We start from the raw sequence: 19,913 nt of genomic DNA, 5'->3' as shown, positions 1-19,913 counted from the left end.
ATCCCCCCTTAATCTCCTCTTCTCAAGAGAGAATAAATTCAGTTCCTCTAATCTTTCCTCATAGCTGAGCTCCTCCATGCCTCTTATCAATTTGGTTGCCCTTCTCTGCACTTTCGCCAGTTCCCTGATATTCTTTTTGAGAACTGGTGCCCAAAACTGAACTGCATATTCCAGATGAGGTCTTACTAATGATTTGTAGAGGGGCAAAATTATATCTCTCTCTCTCACTGGAGTCCATACTTCTCCTAATACAAGAAAGGACTTTGCTCGCTTTGGAAACCGAATCTTGGCATTGCATGCTATTATTGAACTTATGATCTACCAAAACCCCCAGATTCTTCTCCATCACCCACCATTGATTCCCCCAGTTGTACTCCCCCTAGTATGTATGATGCATGCATATTCTTAGCTGCCACGTGCATAACTTTACATTTATCAACATTAAACCTCATCTGCCACATAGTCGCCCAATTAGACAGTGCATTGAGGTCGGTTTGTAAATTGGAGACATCATGTCAGGACGTTATTCCACTGCATAGTTTAGTGTCATCTGCAAAGACAGAAATGGTACATTTAATCCCAGACCCTATGTCATTTATAAAGGTATTAAAAAGTAAGGGTCCCAACTCTGAACCTTGGGGTACACCACTGATAACCTTAGACCATTCAGAGTATGAATCATTAACCACTACTCTCTGAATTCTGTCCTTTATGCCGCGTACACACAATCGGATTTCTCGTCGGGAAAAAGATATGACGGCTTTTCCGATGGGATTCCGCTCAAGTTTGCCTTGCATACACACGGTCATGCAAAAGTTCGCTGAACTTACGACCGTCAAGAACGCAGTGATGTACAACGCTACAACGAGCCGAGAAAATGAAGTTCAATGCTTCCAAGCATGCGTCGAATTGTTTCTGAGCATGCGTAGGAGTTGTGCACGTCGGAATTGCCACAGACAATCGCATTTTCGAATAGGAACTTTTGCCGACCGAAAAATTGAGAGCATGCTCTCAATCTTTTGCTGGCTGGAATTTGGCCAGCAAAAGTCCGATGGAGCATACACACAGTCACATTTTCTGTCGAAAAACTCTCATCGGTCTTTTGCGGGCCGAAATTCTGATCGTGTGTACACGACATTAGCCAGTTTTCTATCCATTTACAAACTGATATTTCCAAGCCTGTAGACTTTACCTTACACATGAGCTGTGTGAGCTTTTGTGATAGAATTTTGGGAAAAATGTAGACACAACATTTGTCAGTAATTACAGTAGCAAGTGTGGGAGTTAAAACTAAAAGCTGGAAGATACACAAGCAGAACAGAAAATAGTTTTTTTGTTAGAACATTGGGAAAAATAAGTCACACCATAGTTATTAATTGGCCAACAGCCATTAAAAAAAAAGATGCATTAAAAGCACTAGCTTTTTGAGAAAATCTTTGTATGATGTAGTCCTTTGAATTTACTAACTAAACAAGTAATATATACACACATTACCTACAGTTGATAATTTGAATGTACTCAGCATTAACAAAATTCCCTTTTTTGAATTTACTCTTGACACACTTTTTGAATGCTCAGATGGGAAATTAACCCTGGGTAGGAATGCCAACCTAATCTATGAAAAGACTTTAGAGATCTCCAGAAGCCCCCCCACATCATGCATCGCTTATCCGAATGGAGAGAGGGGTTAAAACTACCCAGGCTGTTGTTTTAGAGGAGAGACGTATTCTGGTGCCCTCAACTTACAACACACATTCAGAAAAAAAAAAAAAAAAAGAGTGGTCCATCGAGTCTGTCAATTTTGTTATGTTTTGTTTTTTTATACATGTATTGTATTTTTTTTTTTTTCGTTAACATTTTTGTCTGAGTTTAGATCTATGTTTGTCCCAAGCGTGTTTGAAACCATTTACTGTTAACTGACTCACTACCTCTGCTGGAAGGTTATTAATTTATAATCTTTTAATATCATCAAAGGAGCTTTTAACCTGCAGTGTTTTAGTGTTAAAAGACACAGGCTGATGTCAGGATTGATACTGTTTCATAATAAACATTTTGTGATTTTGCACAATGTTTTTTTTTTTTAGAATATTAAAAAGATTGTATGTATTGCAATATGTGTATTGCTACTGTTTTTTTTTTCATTTAAAATGATTAATGTAATAGTTCATAGTTATGTTCTGCTCGTCTATAGCTACTCTACTGCCATGAACAGAATCTTTAGATGTGAGTCAGAGATGCATAAAGCAGAGGTCTGATTTAGAAACGTGTAATTCTCCACCATATGTGCTGCATTAATTTTCCTTGTGCTGTAGACAGGTGAATACAAATGTGACAGCTGTGTGATAACGTCTCAGATGTGTGTGACAACCCCAGCTGTGCAGGCATAGGGACTTTTAGACGTATATTTATATATCTCACTGTCATGTACGTGTGTGTACTCAAGTACATCTGGTAATGATAGTTTCTAGAAACGTATGTGCATTAGAAGTACAGACTGATCAGTAGCACTTTTAGATGACATATTCTTAATACTTATGTGACAGTATAAGTTTGATAGGTTTAGCTGACGTGCATAAAAGAACAAACAGGGATGCCCTTGACCTGCCTATTTATTTTTGCTATACCTGACACCTAATCCATGTTCATGGAAGCTACTGTTTGTTTGAGATTTAGCTGAACTCGTAATGTTTATTTAAATATCTTTCTTAACCACTTCAATACCAGGCACTTTTACTCCATTCCTGCCCAAGCCAATTTTCAGCTTTCAGGGCTGTCACATTTTGAATGACAATTGCACGGTCATGCAACACTGTACCCAAATGAAATGTTTATCAGATATGAGACAGATAGAGCTTTCTTTTGGCGGTATTTAACCACCTGCCGACCAGTTCACGCTGATATTTGTCGGCAAAGTGGCACGGGTGCGCAAAATGACTTACCCGTACGTCACTCTGTCAGCGGCGGCGCCCATGCGCGCCCGCCGTGGGAGCGTGCCTGCAGGTCCCACGGACTCGAATGTCCGCCGGTGGCCGGCGATCGGGCCACGGAGAGGCAGAACGGGGAGACAAGGCATTTCCCTGTTCTGCCTAGCAACATGACAGGGATCTACTGCTCCCAGTGATCGGGAGCAGTGATCTCTGTCATGTTCTAGTGAGCCCATACCCCCTACGGTTATAACACGCTGAGGGAACACACTTAACCCCTTGATTGCCCTCTATTGTTTAACCCCTTTCCCTGTCAGTGACATTTACACAGTAATCAGCGCATTTTTATAGCACTGATCACTGTATAAATGCCAATGGTCCCAAAATAGTGTCAAAAGTGTTTGACCTGTCCACCGCAATGTCGCAGTCACGATAAAAATCGCAGATCGCCGCCATTACTAATAGAAAACATTTTTATAATAAAAATGCCATAAATCTATCCCCTATTTTGTAGAAGCGATAACTTTTGCGCAAACCAATCAATATACGCTTATTGTGATTTTTTTTACCCAAAATATGTAGAAGAATGCATATTGGCTTAAACTGAAGAAGACATTTTTTTTCTATATATATATATTTTGGGAATATTTATTATAGCAAAAAGTAAAAAATTTTGTTTTATTTTCAAAATTGTCGCCTTTTTTTTGTTTATATCGCAAAAAGTAAAAAACCGCAGAGGCGATCAAATACCACCAAAAGAAAGCTCTATCTGTGGGGAAAAAGGACGTCAATTTTGTTTGAGTACAACATCGCACGACTGCACAATTGTCAGTTAAAGCGACGCAGTGCCGTATCGCAAAAAAAGGGCTTGGTCAGAAAGGGGGTAAAAACTTCGGGGGCTGAAGTGGTTAATTACGACTAGGGTTTTTATTTTTTGTTAAGTAAACGAAAAAAGATGGATTGCCAATTTTGAAAAAAAAAAAAGTCTTAGTTTCTGTTAAAAAATAGCATATAAGTAACTTTTCTTCTGCACTGATGAGTCTGAACTGATGGGCACTGATGTGCACTGATGAGCCTTCCCTGATGTGCACTGATGGGCACTGATGAGACTGCAGTGATGGGCCCTGATAAGCTGCAGTGATGGGCCCTGACAAGGGGGCACTGATGGGCACTGATGAGGCGGCACGGATGGGCACTGATAGGCAACACTGATGGGCACAAATAGGCGGCACTGATAAGCTGCACTGATGCTTATTGATAAAAATGCATTGATGGACGCTGATAAGCTGCACTAATGGAATTGCACTGATAATCAGGGCACTGATTATCAGTGTAAATGCTATACTCACAGATTGGCTCTCATTTTTTTCACATGCTGTCTCTGTGTGAGGAAAGGAGAGCCAATAACAGTGGATAACCTGCAAAGTCTGTTTACATCTAAAACAGCTGTGATTGGACACAGCTAATCACATGGTAAACGGCCGCTGTGATTGACACTTTACCCTGATCTGGGATCAGTTGTGTCTAAAGCACACAGTGGACAGAGAGCATACCCAATGCGTGCCATAGGGGGTGCGTGGGAGGACGTCCATGGACATCCTCCCAGAACTGGAGGCTCGCGCTGTGGTCGACTATCAGCTATAGTGCAGGCAGAAAGTGGTTAATAGGCAAAAACTATACATAAATGTTTTATGTGCAAAAAATGACCTTGATGGCTCAGATTGTCTTGTAAAAATAGCATTGACATCATCACCATGCTGCACTGTGTGCCTGTGCAGAGCAGAGCTGTGGGAGGGGCCCTCCACCCACTACAGGCAGCCTGCAGAAAACTACAGGAGGGGCGGAGACAAGACTAGTGACCCTGTACAAGAAGAAAGAGCACTGACTGGTCTTTATTACAGGAAGCTCCTGCAAAAAAGGAAGAGTGAAGAAATTCATGCAGTATTTCTGCACAGATCTGAAGGAAATACACAAAGAACTCCGAGATTTAAGTAACAAAAATGAGTACCTACTGTATGCTAATAATATTTGTTTAACTCTGATTTCAGATTTAAAGAAGAACTTTGGCCAAAATGTGATGCAACTCTAGAATCTGTTAAACATCTCACTGGTTGTTTTTCAAATAGCAGTAAGAATATTGAGATATCTACATTTTCCCCCACAGCTGAAAGCTCTCATGTTCACTTTCTTTAATGAGGAGACAACTCTGCTTCCTCTGTAAATGCCTCCGTTGTCCCCGTCTGCGTGCTGCCGCTCTGCAGAGACTACAACGAGCCCTCCTGACATCACTTGGGGGAGGTGCTCATACGATCTATCAAAAGCTCCTGCATCTCAATCACCACAGAAAATGCCCAATACCATCCATGTCCCATGCAACATTTCCAGAATACGCCCCTTTTTATCTAATGACACCGCCAAGCTTCTAATTCTCTCCCTGGTCATCTCTCGTCTCGACTACTGCAAGTCCTCCTCATTGGATTACCTTTACATAGAATATCCCCCCTTCAGTCCATAATGAAGGCTGCTGCAAGACTCATCCACCTTACCAACCATTCAGTGTCCTGCACCCCTCTCTGCCAATCCCTCCACTGGCTTCCACTCACCCAACAAATAAAATTCAAAGTACTAACAATAATTTACAAAGCCATCCATAACTCTGCCCCCAGCTACATCACTAACCTAGTCCCAAAATACCAACCAAGCCGCTCTCTTCGGTCATACCAAGACCTCCTGCTCTCTAGTTCTCTTGTCACCTCCTCCCATGCTCGCCTCCAGGAATTCTCCAGAGCTTCTCTCATCCTTTGGAACTCCCTACTCCAATCTGTCTGACTGTCCCCTAATCTATCCATCTTTAGGCGATCCCTGAAAACCCTTCTCTTCAAAGAAGCCTATCCTGCTTCTAACTAACAATGTTTTACTTCTTCCATCAGCTCATCCCCCCACAGCTATTACCTTTTGTATCAATTGACCCTTCCTTTTTAGATTGTAAGCTCTAATGAGCAGGGCCCTCTGATTCCTCTTGTACCAAATTGTAATGTAACTGTAATCATATTGTAAAGCGCTGCAACTGTTGGCGCTATATAAAACCTGTATAATAATAATATAATAATAATAATGTCCCGCCCAGCACCGCTTTTGCCCCGCTTATGCCCACTGCTCTGTCTATACAGGCTCTTCCTGAGATACTTGGCTTCTCTCATAAGCTGACAGCAAGAAGCATACTGATGAATTGAACAATATGTGTGCAAAGTTACCTGCTATTAAAAACTAATAATAATGATATAATTATTATAAAATAAAATAAAAATATATAAATAGATCTAAAATGCTTATCCATCTTTCACTGAGAGCATTGCTGCAGCAGCACTAGCAAACTTGTGCTTTCTCTGTTTTACATATCACACACCCAGCTACTGATTGATAGATGGGCATGTGTTATGTAAAATAGACTAAGCATGATAAAAGGCATGAGGGCTCATAGGAAATGTAGTTCCCTGTGGGAGATGCAGATGCTAGCACAGTGGAAGGAAATGACATGCCAACTCTGCAGAACTCCTCCCACCATCACTAACATGATCCAGCAGAGAATAAATGATAAAGGGATTAGAGACCCCAAATGCAGCTATATGGTAGAAAAATAATAATTTCAGTTATTATGTTTATTATTATTACCATGTGTAACTTTCAGGTATTTATATGAGAATTTACTAAAATGTGTATGTTACCTTTAGTTATACTTTACGTTTATGCTTGTCCAAAATGTAGTTTTTTCAATTTTTTAAATATAGTGCAGAAGGGTTAAAACCCCTGTAAGGGTAGTGGGGGGCAAATCTCCTGAAAGTGAGAATAAATATTCAAAGACAAGACAGGCAGTCATAAAAAATTATTATTATATTTAAGGGAGGGGAAGCCTAACACCCCTTTCGGCTTCTTATTGCTAAACATAGAGAAAAGCTAGCATTCCAACTATGAACACAGCTCATCATGTGTACTTGTCAGATGATACCATGCCGCTAGGTTGTGCTTTGTAGCCCTTGGAACAGACAGCCTAGCTGACTACACTTGTTTTTGATTTGGGTGATTAGTATATTGTATGTCTATATAGTCCCAACTGTGGGCTTTTGTTTCTGTCTGTCACTTTGAGAAAAAGGGTCTGCACATCTTTGAAATGGTGTTTTATGCTGAAATGGGACCTTAGTAAACATTGTTGGAGACGAGTGCTGGCTTCTCTCGACATTTGCGTTTGTGTGTTGTCACTGCTTAGTCAAGCACCCACCCCTTAAAGAGGGTTACATAAAGTCATGTGATTTGATGTTTTACAAGCTTCTTCTTGCGGTCTGTGTCCCTGTTGTAGATTTTTCCTAACTGCTTGTCTAGTAAAACTATTGTCAGCAGAATAGGAATGTGAGGGAAAAATCCCTCTAATTGTGTAGTAAAACTTCAGTAAAACTTCAGAGGGTTTTAATTCTTTCCTACTCATTCCAAAACTAGAAAACAAAATACTTTGGTTGGACAAACACTTGCACTAATCCACCATTAAAGTGCCCGTGCATGTGTCTTGTGCCTCCATCCTGAACTTTATCAGTCAGCTGTCTCTTTAGGGTTCAGACAGCCTTCTTTGTGGTAGCTCTGCCCCCTTCCCCCTCCCGGCTGTGAATGGTTTCATGGAGCTCCGTGGAATACATGATGGGGTTTCTTTGTTCTTCACTTGTCCTACTACCTGTACCTTGGTTTCTGGTTTACCTGTCCCTGCTTAGCCTTGTTCCTCTGCTCTTCTGCTCATTTTTGTATATAGTTTGCAGGAGAGTAAGTTTTTAATTGCTTTACATATTGTTCACTAAGTACAGTATGTGTGTTTGCAAAGTATTCATATTTTATGCCACTTACATATGTGTTTGTTTACTTATAATAAATGGTTACATTGTATCATAGCTGTAGCCAGTATGTTCAGGCAGTGTCTCATCCTTCTGGTTATTCCTAATAGCAGGATGCTAGCATTTGTTATCCAGGCACATGCACATTTCCCCTTCCTCTTATTGAATCCTTCTTCTATGCTTAGCTCTTCATCACATTGCAGACCTAGGGATTATGAGTGTAAGAAGATTGCCAAACTTTGACTCACCCGGCCAATGTATGTACCGTAGTTAGGACTTCACATACAAACAAGTTTTCCAGGGCTGCTTCAACAATGTACATCTCCCAGGCCCATGCAGACTTACTTCTCTGCACTACGTGCACAGATGCTGTTCTGAGACCACCTTACTAAATCCCCCTGACCAAAGTCCATTAACCCACATGTCCAGAACACTTCTCATGCAGGGCCCTGCAATTTACTTTTGTCCAGATTCAATTGCTGGAAGTCCACTTGAAAACCCGAGGCCCATGCCACATGGAAGTCTGGGTCATCTGGCATGCATTCGATGTGGGGAGTCATGGCCAGGAGGCTAACTCCTTTCCACTAATCATCATCTGCTCCTGAGCCAATCAGGTTAGTACAAGTAATCACATTTGTCATCCTTTCCAAGTGAAGTATTACATGTCTTGTACTTCCAGATTTAGACAATGAAGAGGTATTAAGTAGCTATTATTTTAACTTTATTTAAATTGTATAATAATTAAAAACCTGTCCATACAATTGTGTTGAATCCTTTTACACATTGCATAGGCAGTTTCCAAACAGTGGAATAATGATGCATAGAGTGAAATTGCCCACATCCTGGCTATACTAATATAACAGTCCTACTAACTATTAATAAAGTGGAACTAAACTCTCCTATCCTTTACAGCCAATGAAGTTGCCATTCTATCATTTGTTTGTAAGTGCCATGGGGCTGCATGTGTGGTCAGTTGAGACACCAGCCATTTAATGGCTTAACAGTTCAGTTTAGAGTCCAAGTAATTGTGCCAGTTATTTACGGCATTGAATGTAACTATTTTGAGAAACCATTAAATCAGTGGGTTTAGTTCCTCTTTAACCCTTTTGCGCTGGCACCACCCAGCCCTTTAAGGGGTTTCAAAGGCAGGGCAGGGTTTACGATCACGTGACTACCGTGACTGGCTGTCACGGCGGTCACATGATTGGAAAGCTTTCTGTTAGCTGCCAGTTAGTGTGACGGGAGGGCGCAGGGCGTGTGCTCTTGACACAGCTGTGTCTGCAAATTGGTATGCAAATATGCGGCCTCTTGGCGCCAAGGCCCACCCGCCGAGAGGCCTCATATTTGCATACCGTCGGAGCCTAGGGGTTAAGGTTCCCATGATGTCCTCTCTAGGCCCTACTCCTCCTGCCTTCCATTACGCAGGCCTCCAGGGCGGAGTGCTTCCTCATATTACTACATCCTTTTGTCTTACTGCTGATTGAAGACCTCAGTTAACTCCTCCTTTAACTAAATGAAGTGACAGGGCTGGGTTTGTGCAGAGAAAGCACCTCTCCTCACTCTTGAGGGGTGTGGCCACACATTAAAGGGGAACACAGTCTTGCATTTATATCTCCTCTTTCATCTCAACAGTTACTTGCTTAGATTTGGAAGTAAGCCATGAGATGCTATCACCAGTGCAACCTCTGCTGGCAGCAGAAACAAAAAGAAATAGTCATTTTAAACATGAACAAACAGCAAATTTACTAATTTTTAGACACAGAATCCTGCTGGCAAAAAGATCCTGAGTTAAAAAAAAAAAAAAACAAGCTGTGTTTTGTAAACACTTTGCATATACAAATGTTTGTGACTACAAATGTAGCAATTTTTCACCCATGTGCAAAAGGCATAAAGAGACTTGTGTGGTATCTTGGTTGAGTCGACTCAAAACCTTACAGCTAAGAATGTGAAGATGAACAAGAGATCTAGTCAAGAATGTAAGCGCTTTGGGTAGGATGAATTGACTTCTGATACAGATCCTTTGTTGCATGAAATGTAAGAATTGCTAACCTTTTCATGTCATTGCCCTAACTACTGCTATGTGTAGACCAGAACTCTTTAAACTGGACCTCCATGGCATGAGGAAGGAGAAGAATCTGTCATTTTAATGGCTCTGTGTCCCCATTGGTGAAAACTCATCTTACTTCCTGCTTCTGAGGGCAAAAAGAAAGGTGGAATCTCTTCAAAAGATTTTTTAGTTAGGTGATGACTTATGCACTGTACACACGGTCGGACATTGATCGGACATTCCGACAACAAAATCCATGGATTTTTTTCCGACAGATGTTGGCTCAAACTTGTCTTGCATACACATGGTCACACAAAGTTGTCGGAAAATCCGATCGTTCTGAACGTGGCAGTAGCCAATAGCTTTCGTCTCTTAATTTATCCTGAGCATGCATGGCACTTTGTGCATCGTACTTGTGTACACACGATCGGAATTTCCGACAACGGATTTTGTTGTCGGAAAATTTTATAGCAAGCTCTCAAACTTTGTGTGTCGGAAATTCTGATGGAAAATGCGTGATGGAGCCCACACACGGTCGGAATTTCTGACAACAAGGTCCTATCACACATTTTCCATTGGAAAATCCGACCGTGTGTACGGGGCATTAGCCTTCTGTTTGTGTCCTTGCTGGAAAATTTCTCTTGATTTCCTGCCCTGATGTTAGCGCTGAATGTTTGATTTGAACATTTTGGCTATGATTGGCTATGATTCATACATGTAATAATATAATGTGGTATAATATAAATAATTACAGAAAATCAATTGGTTATTTTATGTATTTTACAATAGTGGAAATATTGTGGACATATTCAAATGATAAATCAATGACTTTAAGGGTGCAAAAATTACCTTACCAGGTCTCAGAGTCACAAAGTCCATCAACATTCTATACGCAGTGCATGGGTTTACACTGAGTGTGGCTGCGCTTATCACAGAGATATCTTTGGCAACTGGAATCACTTCATTTGCTTTGCAAACTGCTTCAGTCCTCCATGTACCTAAAATGTGAGAGAATACTTGTGTAAGGTGTGAGCTTATCGTTTCTTCATATAGAATTTTAGGCTTATTAATCATTGATAAATTAATTTACAGCGCTAAAGGCATTCTGATCACCATTCTACTGATTGCCATATTACTGATTTTTTAGCTGTCTATATTTTTTGCAAACAGCCCAGATTGTGAGAATTCTACAGAGCCTTAAAGGGTATTTAAATCCAAGAACAAAACATTTCTATCCCAGCTTATCAGTCCTTAGACTTGTAGTTGAATTGATTTTCATTTTTAGGGCTTTTTCCCTTTATTCACCAGGTGATCGTGCCAGTAGCATACTTTCTATCCTAAAGGGACCAAGCTCACTCACTGCACTTTTTATGGAGGAGTGGTGTTGTCATTGTAGGATAGAAATTGTGCTAAAACTACAGACACCACTTCTCATTCCCATAACATGGGGGAGATATTCTGTAGTTTGACAGAGGTGAACTGAGTATTGCTAATAACACTATTTAAGATTTCAGCTCAATAAAACAAGATAGGAGCTGATTGAATTTCTAGCAGATCCAAAGTTATTTTTTTTATATTTGCATACTTTTTAAAGAGACAAAACATTAAGCAAGTATTGGAGAAATGTATATGTTTTATTTAGCCCAGATATACAGTATCTCACAAAAGTGAGTACACCCCTCACATTTTTGTAAATATTTTATTATATCTTTTCATGTGACAACACTAAAGAAACTTTGCTACAATTTAAAGTAGTGAGTGTACAGCTTGTATAACAGTGTAAATTTGCCGTCCCCTCAAAATAACTCAACACACAGCCATTAATGTCTAAACCTCTGGCAACAAAAGTGAGTACACCCCTAAGTGAAAATGTTCAAATTGGGCCCAAAGTGTCAATATTTTGTGTGGCCACCATTATTTTTCAGCACTGCCTTAATCCTCTTGGGCATGGAGTTCACCAGAGCTTCACAGGATGCCACTGAAGTCCTCTTCCACTCCTCCATGACGACATCACGGAGCTGTGGATGTTAGAGACCTTGGGCTCCTCCACCTTCCATTTGAGGATGCCCCACAGATGTTCAATAGGGTTTAGGTCTGGAGACATGCTTGGCCAGACCATCACCTTTACCCTCAGCTTCTTTAGCAAGGCAGTGGTCATCTTGGAGGTGTTATCATGTTGAAATACTGCCCTGCGGCCCAGTCTCCGAAGGGAGGGGATCATTCTCTGCTTCAGTATGTCACAGTACATGTTGGCATTCATGGTTCCCTCAATGAACTGTAGCTCCCCAGTGTTGGCAACACTCACACAGCCCCAGACCATGACACTTCCACCACCATGCCTGACTGTAGGCAAGACACACTTGTCTTTGTACTCCTCACCCGGTTGCCGCCACACACGCTTGACACCATCTGAACCAAATTCGTTTATCTTGATCTCATCAGACCACAGAACATGGTTCCAGTAATCCATGGCCTTAGTCTGCTTGTCTTCAGCAAACTGTTTGCGGGCTTTCTTGTGCATCATCTTTAGAAGAGCATTACTTCTGAGACGACAGACATGCAGACCAATTTGATGCAGTGCGCAGCGTATGGTCTGAGCACTGACAGGCTGACCCCCCACCCCTTCAACCTCTGCAGCAATGCTGGCAACACTCATACATCTATTTCCCAACCTCTTGATAGGACGCTGAGCATGTGCACTCAACTTCTTTAGTCGACCTTGGCGAGGCCTGTGCTCAGTGGAACCTGTCCTGTTAAACCGCTGTATGGTCTTGGCCATCGTGCTGTAGCTCAGTTTCTGGGTCTGGCAATATTCTTATAGCCTAGGCCATCTTTATGTAGAGTAACAATTCTTTTTTTCAGATCCTCCGAGAGTTCTTTGCCACGGGGTGCCATGTTGAACTTCCAGTGACCAGTATGAGAGAGAGCGATAACACAAACTAACACACCTGCTCACCATTCACACCTGAGACCTTGTAACACTAATGAGTTACATGACACCGGGGAGGGAATAATGGCTAATTGAGCCCAATTTGGACATTTTCACTTAGGGGTGTACTCACTTTTGTTGCCAGTGGCTTAGACATTAATAGCTGTGTGTTGAGTTATTTTGAGGGGACAGCAAATTTACACTGTTATACAAGCTGTACACTCACTACTTTACATTGTAGCAAAGTGTCATTTCTTCAGTGTTGTCACATGAAAAGAGATAATAAAATATTTACAAAAATGAGAGGGGTGTACTCACTTTTGTGAGATACTGTACATACACTTTAAGACAGTACAGTAGTTCTAGTGCTTTTGTTCAGTAGTTCTAGTAATTCTACCATAGTTCTAGTGGCTCTGTACAGTAGTTCTACAGTAGTTATGTACAGTAGTTCTAGTAGTTCGGTACAGTAGTTCTAGTAGTTCGGTATAGTAGTTCTAGTAGTTCGGTACAGTAGTTCTAGTAGTTCGGTATAGTAGTTCTAATTAGTTCGGTACAGTAGTTCTAGTAGTTCTACAGCAGTTCCAGTAGTTCTGTACAGTAGTCCTAGTAGTTATATAGTAGTTCTAGTAGTTCTTAAAGCGGAGTTCCACCCACATCTTTGTTTTTTGTTTTTTTAATTGCTATTAGGCTGGGTTCACACATGTGCAAATTGAAGCTCAGTTTTCACAGCTAATTGATAAATTGTTTGTTCAGCGTTTTTGATAAGGATAAGGTCAGGATTGCATCAGGATCAGGTCAGGATTTTATCCTGTTCACAACGGAATGTATCTGCGAATCAGATGCATTCCCATAGAAGATAATGTGTTTGCAATTTGCACCACAATGCTCAGAAAATGCACACGTTTTTTGGGCAATGCGGAGTGCGAATGCAACGCACATATGTGAACCAGCCTCATTCAAATGAACGTATTTTAAAATGTCCACAAGATCCAACGCACATATGTGAACCAGCCTCATTCAAATGAACGTATTTTAAAAAGTCCACAATCCACAAGAAGGAAAAATTTAAGGTATTTTTTAAGATAAATATATAATAAAGGCAGCACTAATGACAAGAATAAGAATAACTTGATATATATTATGCAAGATTAAGGCTGGGTTCACACCTATGTGAATTGGATGCGGCTTACACCGCATCCAATTTGCATAGGTGTGAACCCAGCCTTAATCTTGCATAATGCATATCAAGCTATTCTTATTCTTGTCATTAGCGCTGCCTTTATTATAAATTTATCTTAAAAAAATATCTTAGATTTGTTCTTCTTGTGGATTCCCTGTCAGAAACCATGAAATCAGACTGAGACAGAATTAAAGTTAAATCACCATTGTTTAACCACTTAAGCCCCGTTCATTTGGCTGGCCAAAGACCAGAGCACTTTTTGCGATTCGGCACTGCGTCGCTTTAACTGACAATTGCGCAGTCGTGTGACGTGGCTCCCAAACAAAATTGACGTCCTTTTTTCCCCATAAATAGAGCTTTCTTTTGGTGGTATTTGATCACCTCTGCGTTTTTATTTTTTGCGCTATAAACAATAAAAGAGCGACAATTTTGGAAAAAATGCAATATTTTTTACTTTTTGCTATAATAAATATCCCCCAAAAAATATATAAAATTTTTTTTTTTTCTTCAGTTTAGGCCGATACGTATTCTTCTGCATATTTTTGGTTTGCGCAAAAGTTATAGTGTCTACAAAATAGGGGATAGTTTTATGGCATTTTTATAAATTTTTTTTTTTACTAGTAATGGCGGCGATCAGCGATTTTTATCGTGACTGCGACATTATGGCGGACAGGTCGGACACTTTTGGTGTTATTTTGGGACCATTCACATTTATACAGCGATCAGTGCGATTAAAAATGCATTGATTACTGTGTAAATGTGACTGGCAGTGAAGGGTTTAACCAGGAGGGGGCGCTGAAGGGGTTAAGTGTGTCCTAGGGATGTGTTCTATTTGTAGGGGGGACGGGCTACGTGTGACACGACACTGATCATCGCTCCCGATCACAGGGAGCGGTGATCAGTGTCCTGTCAATAGGAAGAATGGGGAAATGCTTGTTTACATCAGCATTTCCACGTTCTTCCTCTCCATGAGACGATCGTGGGTAGCCCCGCAGACATTGAGTCCGCAAAATACACAATCACACTCAGTGAGCTCGTGGCGAGCGTGCGCGCTCACAATGCCGTGTCTTAAAGGGCAACATACAGGTACGTTAATATTCCTGTCCGTTCCATTCTGCCGACGTATATCGATGTGAGCCGGTCGGCAAGTGGTTAATAATAAAAGTAAAAAGAACAAAGTAGTCAAAACATAGCTAAAGTTCAGTAACCAGAATGGATAGTCAGCCAAGGCAGAAGTCAGGGATCAATGTAGTGGAACAGCAAGCAGGATCTGGAGCCAGGAGGGATGTCAGCAAAGCAAGTCTTTAAACAGGAATGCAGGAGAATGTCTCTGTGATGTTGACCAAGGCGAAAGCAGAGATCCTCTGAACTGGATGGCTTAAGTAGGCAGGACTGATGAGCAGGAAATCATCAACAGTTGAGTAACTGTGCAGAGATAGGAGCTGGCAATTATCTGACAGCTGAGTGGCCAGCTCTGAGAAGGAAGGGCTGAGTCCAGCCCTGACATTCCCATCTAGCTTATGAGCAGGAGAAGCACACAAGCATATTCATCCGGGATACGGCGCTGCTGTATTCCCAGCATGCACCGCCCATTCTCATGCATGCGCAGTAATAGCACGTAACGGCGCTGTAAACTATACAGGTTGCCATCACAACAGGCGGCGGCGTTGGAAGTGCCTTCACCGTTGTTATGGCAACCTAGCTCTCAGCGCTGCCCACTGACTCCTGGGAAAATATGACACACATCTCCCAGGAGCAGTAGCGAGCAGAGAAGCCGAGGGACGTAAGGAGCCACAGTGAGGAAGGGGAAGATTTGAAGGGGCCACATAGCAACAGGGATTAAAAGGTAAGTAAAAAAAAAAATCTCCAAATGTCATTTGTTATGTTATTTGCTGCACATTTATGTAAAATTATTTTTCTGGGTGGAATTCCGTTTTAAGTAGTTCTGTGCAGTGATTGTAGTAGTTCTACATTTCTAGTAGTTTTGTACAGTAGTGCTAGTAGCTCTACAGTAGTTCTAGTAGTTTGGTACAGTAGTTGTAGTAGTTCTACAGCAGTTCCAGTAGTTCTGTAAACTAGTTCTACAGTAGTTCTATCAGTTCTTTGCAGTAGTCCTAGTAGTTATTCAGTAGTTCTAGTAGTTATGTACAGTAGTCCTAGTAGTTCTATAGTAGTTCTAGTAGTTCTTAAGTAGTTCTGTGCAGTAATTGTAGTAGCTCTACATTTCTAGTAGTTTTGTACAGTAGGGCTAGTAGTTCTAGAAGTTCGGTACAGTAGTTCTAGTAGTTCTGTAAAGTAGTTTAATAGTAGTTCTATTAGTTCTGTGCAGTAGTTTTAGTAGTTCTTCAGTAGTTCTAGTAGCACTATAGTAGTTCTAGTAGTTCTGTACAGTAGTTCTAGTAGTTCTACAATAGTTCTAGTAGTTCTACATAGTTCTAATAGTTCTACATAGTTATAGTAGTTATACAGTAGTTTTAGTAGTTCTGTATAGCAGTTCTAGCAGTTCTATAGTAGTAGATCTAGTCGTGCTGTACAGTAATTGTTCTACAGTAGTTCAAGTGGTTTGGTACAACAGTTCTAGTAGTTCTACAGTAGTTCTATTGCTTTGGTGCAGTAGTTCTAGTAGTTCAGTACAGAGGTTCTAGTAACTGTACAGTAGTTCTTGTAGTTCTGTACAATAGTTCTAGAAGCTCTACAGTTCTAGTAGTTCTGTAGAGTAGTTCTAGTAGTTCTACAGTGGTTCTAGTAGTTTGGTACAATAGTTCTAGTAGTTCTGTACAATAGTTCTAGAAGCTCTACAGTTCTAGTAGTTCTGTAGAGTAGATTTAGTAGTTCCACAGTGGTTCTAGTAGTTTGGTATAGTAGTTCTAGTAGTTCTGTACAATAGTTCTAGAAGCTCTACAATTCTAGTAGTTCTGTAGAGTAGTTCTAGTAGTTCCACAGTGGTTCTAGTCGATCTGTACAGTACTTCTAGTAGTTCAGCACAGTGGTTCTAGTAGTTCTGTAAAGTAGTTCTAGTAGTTCTGTACAGTAGTTTGAATAGTTCTGTACAGTAGTTCTAGCAGTGGCATAACTAGAACCTTCAGGGCCCCGATGCAAGAAACCATGAAGGGCCTCCTGACCCCTGGACAGGGCGCTTTCCTCCGAGCCCGGTGGCAGGTCAGGTCCTGGTCGCAAGTGGGTGGCTGCATATAAAGGAACCAATTTCTCCATTTCCCCTTCCTTCTCCTCCTCTCCCTCCCGCAGGCATTCAGCGGCTGCAGGAGGAAAATGGAGAGATCGGTTCTTCTATGCCAGTGTTTCTCAATCTTTTTCCAGTCAGGGCACCCTTGAAGTATACCCCTAGGTGAATGGGGCTGCACTGCAACCACCCTGCAACTGTGTTCATTGCATGCAGTTGCAGCATAGTGATGATGCATTTAAGGGGTTAAAACAGGCGGTCAGGAGGCAACATATTGCCTCTTTACCGGCTGTCAAATGCCTCTAAAAAGCGATCTGCGCATGGATCGCTTTTCAGAGGAACAGCATTTTTTTGCTGGTACTATGAAAAAGCAAGAAAAAAAAAATCAGTTCTGATTGTACACATATAGGGAGTCAGGATTAAACACGCATACATAAAATGTGCATACACACACATACACATATATAAACACACACATATAATACACACACATATACTGTATATATACACACACACACACATATAAATACACACACATATATAAACACACACATATATATAAATGCACATATGCACACATATATAAACACATGCACACACACCTGCATACATACATGTACATGCGCACACACACACATACATACATGCACACACACACACATACATGCATGCACATATACACATACATGCACATACACACATACAGATAGCCTTTTAAAAAATGGGAGTGCTTTAGCTTACCTCTTCCTGCCGGGTACTGCACTGTAGGAGGAGACAAAGAACACAGCACACACTGTGCTTTCACTTAAAGTGGATGTAAACCCAATGTCATCGTTTATAAACTATTGCCATAGGGGTTATCTATAAGGATATACATGCCTCCTGCATGTATCTTTGCCTGTCAAATGTCTCCCCTCTGTCTGTTATTAGACCCGAAAAACTGCAGATTCTGTGGGTGGGTCTGTTGTCTGGAGCTCAGTGGGTGGAGTCATGATATTAGTAGACTCCCCGCCCACCTCTATACTCCCCTTGTCAATATGCATTTTCTCCTGTGTATTTCTAACACTGAACTTCTGCTATGATCTCTAACATCCAGTGAAAAGACAGGAAAGTAACCACATGACTTCAGCATGCCAAATCATGCTGAGGTGTGGAACAGCCAATCCTTGCAGAGCTGCTGAAGAAAGGAGTGGGAGGGAATTAAAAAATAATGCATGTCTTAGGCTAGTGCATGAGATATGTAAATCACCTGTCACTCACAGCAAGGGGGAGGATTTGACAAAGTTTTTCTCTGTTTGCCAAGATTTATCTCACTGAACAATAAAAGAGGATTGCTCAGAGCTGGATTAACTCTGTGTGGCAAGACTGGGCTTAAATGAAAGGAAATCTTATACTCTACATTATGACACACACACAAAAAAAAATTTGGGTTTACATCCACTTTAAGGTCAAATCAGTCTGACCAGCTCCCTGCAGTGCCGTTTACAGTTCAGCTGAAGATCGGTCTTAGCCTCCCTTGTCAATCCTCCTATCCAGGTATACAGGGGGCCCTCAAGGGCCCCCTGCAGCATTGGGCCCGGTCGCCATGGCAACCTCAGCGACCCCTATACTTCCGCCACTGAGTTCTAGTACTTCTACAGTAGTTCTGTACAGTAGTTCTAGTAGCTTTTCTACAGTTGCAGTACAGTTCTAGTTATGGGAGTTTTTGGTTTCATTTCATTTTTCTCTTTATAACCTTAATAGATCTTCCATATGAAACTCCAGTAGAGAAATATACTTTTTTCACATACTGTAGCTATTCTGCCAGGATAACATAACATGTACAGTAGCCTCTTATTTGACACTTAAAGGGTAATCCTTTTTATTTTATTTTTTTAACTTTGTCTTCCTCATAGTAAATGATGGGACATTAGGAAGAGGCCAACATTGCAAAAATGTTTTTTATGTCATTGCTGCCCCTTATATTGTGCTTATAATTAGAAAATGTAATAAATGCGCCTTTTAAATCTGAAAGAATGTTAAATACAATATATTCTGGCATTGTTTCTATATTGAACTTATAGGTTTTCCTGGATTGATTGGAGCAAATGGACAAATATTTTCACATCCCCAAAGGCATCTAGCCCAATTACATATTGAGGGCGGGTCAAGAACGGAGTATTACCCATTTTACCACATTACCAAGGATTTTTTTGACCCTGTAAAGTATTTTATATGCTACAACTATGTATTATATACTGTTCGTGCCCTTTACTGTGTCTTTTATTTTGAAGGTTAGGTAGTAAAATTTTCCATTTATCTTTACCTAGAGGAGTCGAGAAACATTTTGCTTAAGTAGCTAGGAGCGCAAAAGTATGTCTTATGTCAATCAAAGGGGACATACTTGGATCTGGCTTTCTTACTTGATGTGCATTTGTTTATGGATGTGAACAGATAGTGACATCCTTGTGAATCCAAAATATAAAAATAGGGTGGTTCTTGGCTATTTTTCAAGTTTGGGGATAAAAAAAAGGTAAGTATACCAAACTACAGGGACTGAAGTTTTCTTGTTATGCAAGTATTCACCTTCCTTGTAGCATGGTCTATAAGAGTACACTTGGTTCTGGGGAAAGTTTAAATTTTTTTTTTTTTCCTGAAGAAATCAATTTAGATATTCCAGCTGCAAAAAAAAAAAAAAAAAAAACATTTCAGCTTTCTATATGATTAGAATTTTCTAATTGGTCAAGACTACAGTAAAAATTTACTGAAAGCCGGTACAACCTAATAATTAGAAGGATT

General features: G+C 40.7%; 1 protein-coding gene across 2 annotated transcripts in view; it reads right to left on the bottom strand.

Annotated features, from left to right (window-relative positions):
* The window catches only part of LOC141140271 (enoyl-[acyl-carrier-protein] reductase, mitochondrial-like), a 163,700-nt gene that overhangs the window by 63,098 nt on the left and 80,689 nt on the right, over positions 1 to 19,913 (bottom strand). For both annotated transcript variants that reach the window (XM_073627253.1, XM_073627254.1), the window contains one exon: positions 10,700 to 10,843. In XM_073627253.1, coding sequence (XP_073483354.1) covers positions 10,700 to 10,843 — 144 coding nt within the window. The remainder of the gene's footprint in view (positions 1 to 10,699; positions 10,844 to 19,913) is intronic.

This window comes from Aquarana catesbeiana, linkage group LG04, assembly GCF_042186555.1.
Source record: "Aquarana catesbeiana isolate 2022-GZ linkage group LG04, ASM4218655v1, whole genome shotgun sequence".
Lineage (NCBI taxonomy): Eukaryota > Metazoa > Chordata > Amphibia > Anura > Ranidae > Aquarana > Aquarana catesbeiana.
This window is presented reverse-complemented; position numbering and strand designations above follow the sequence as displayed.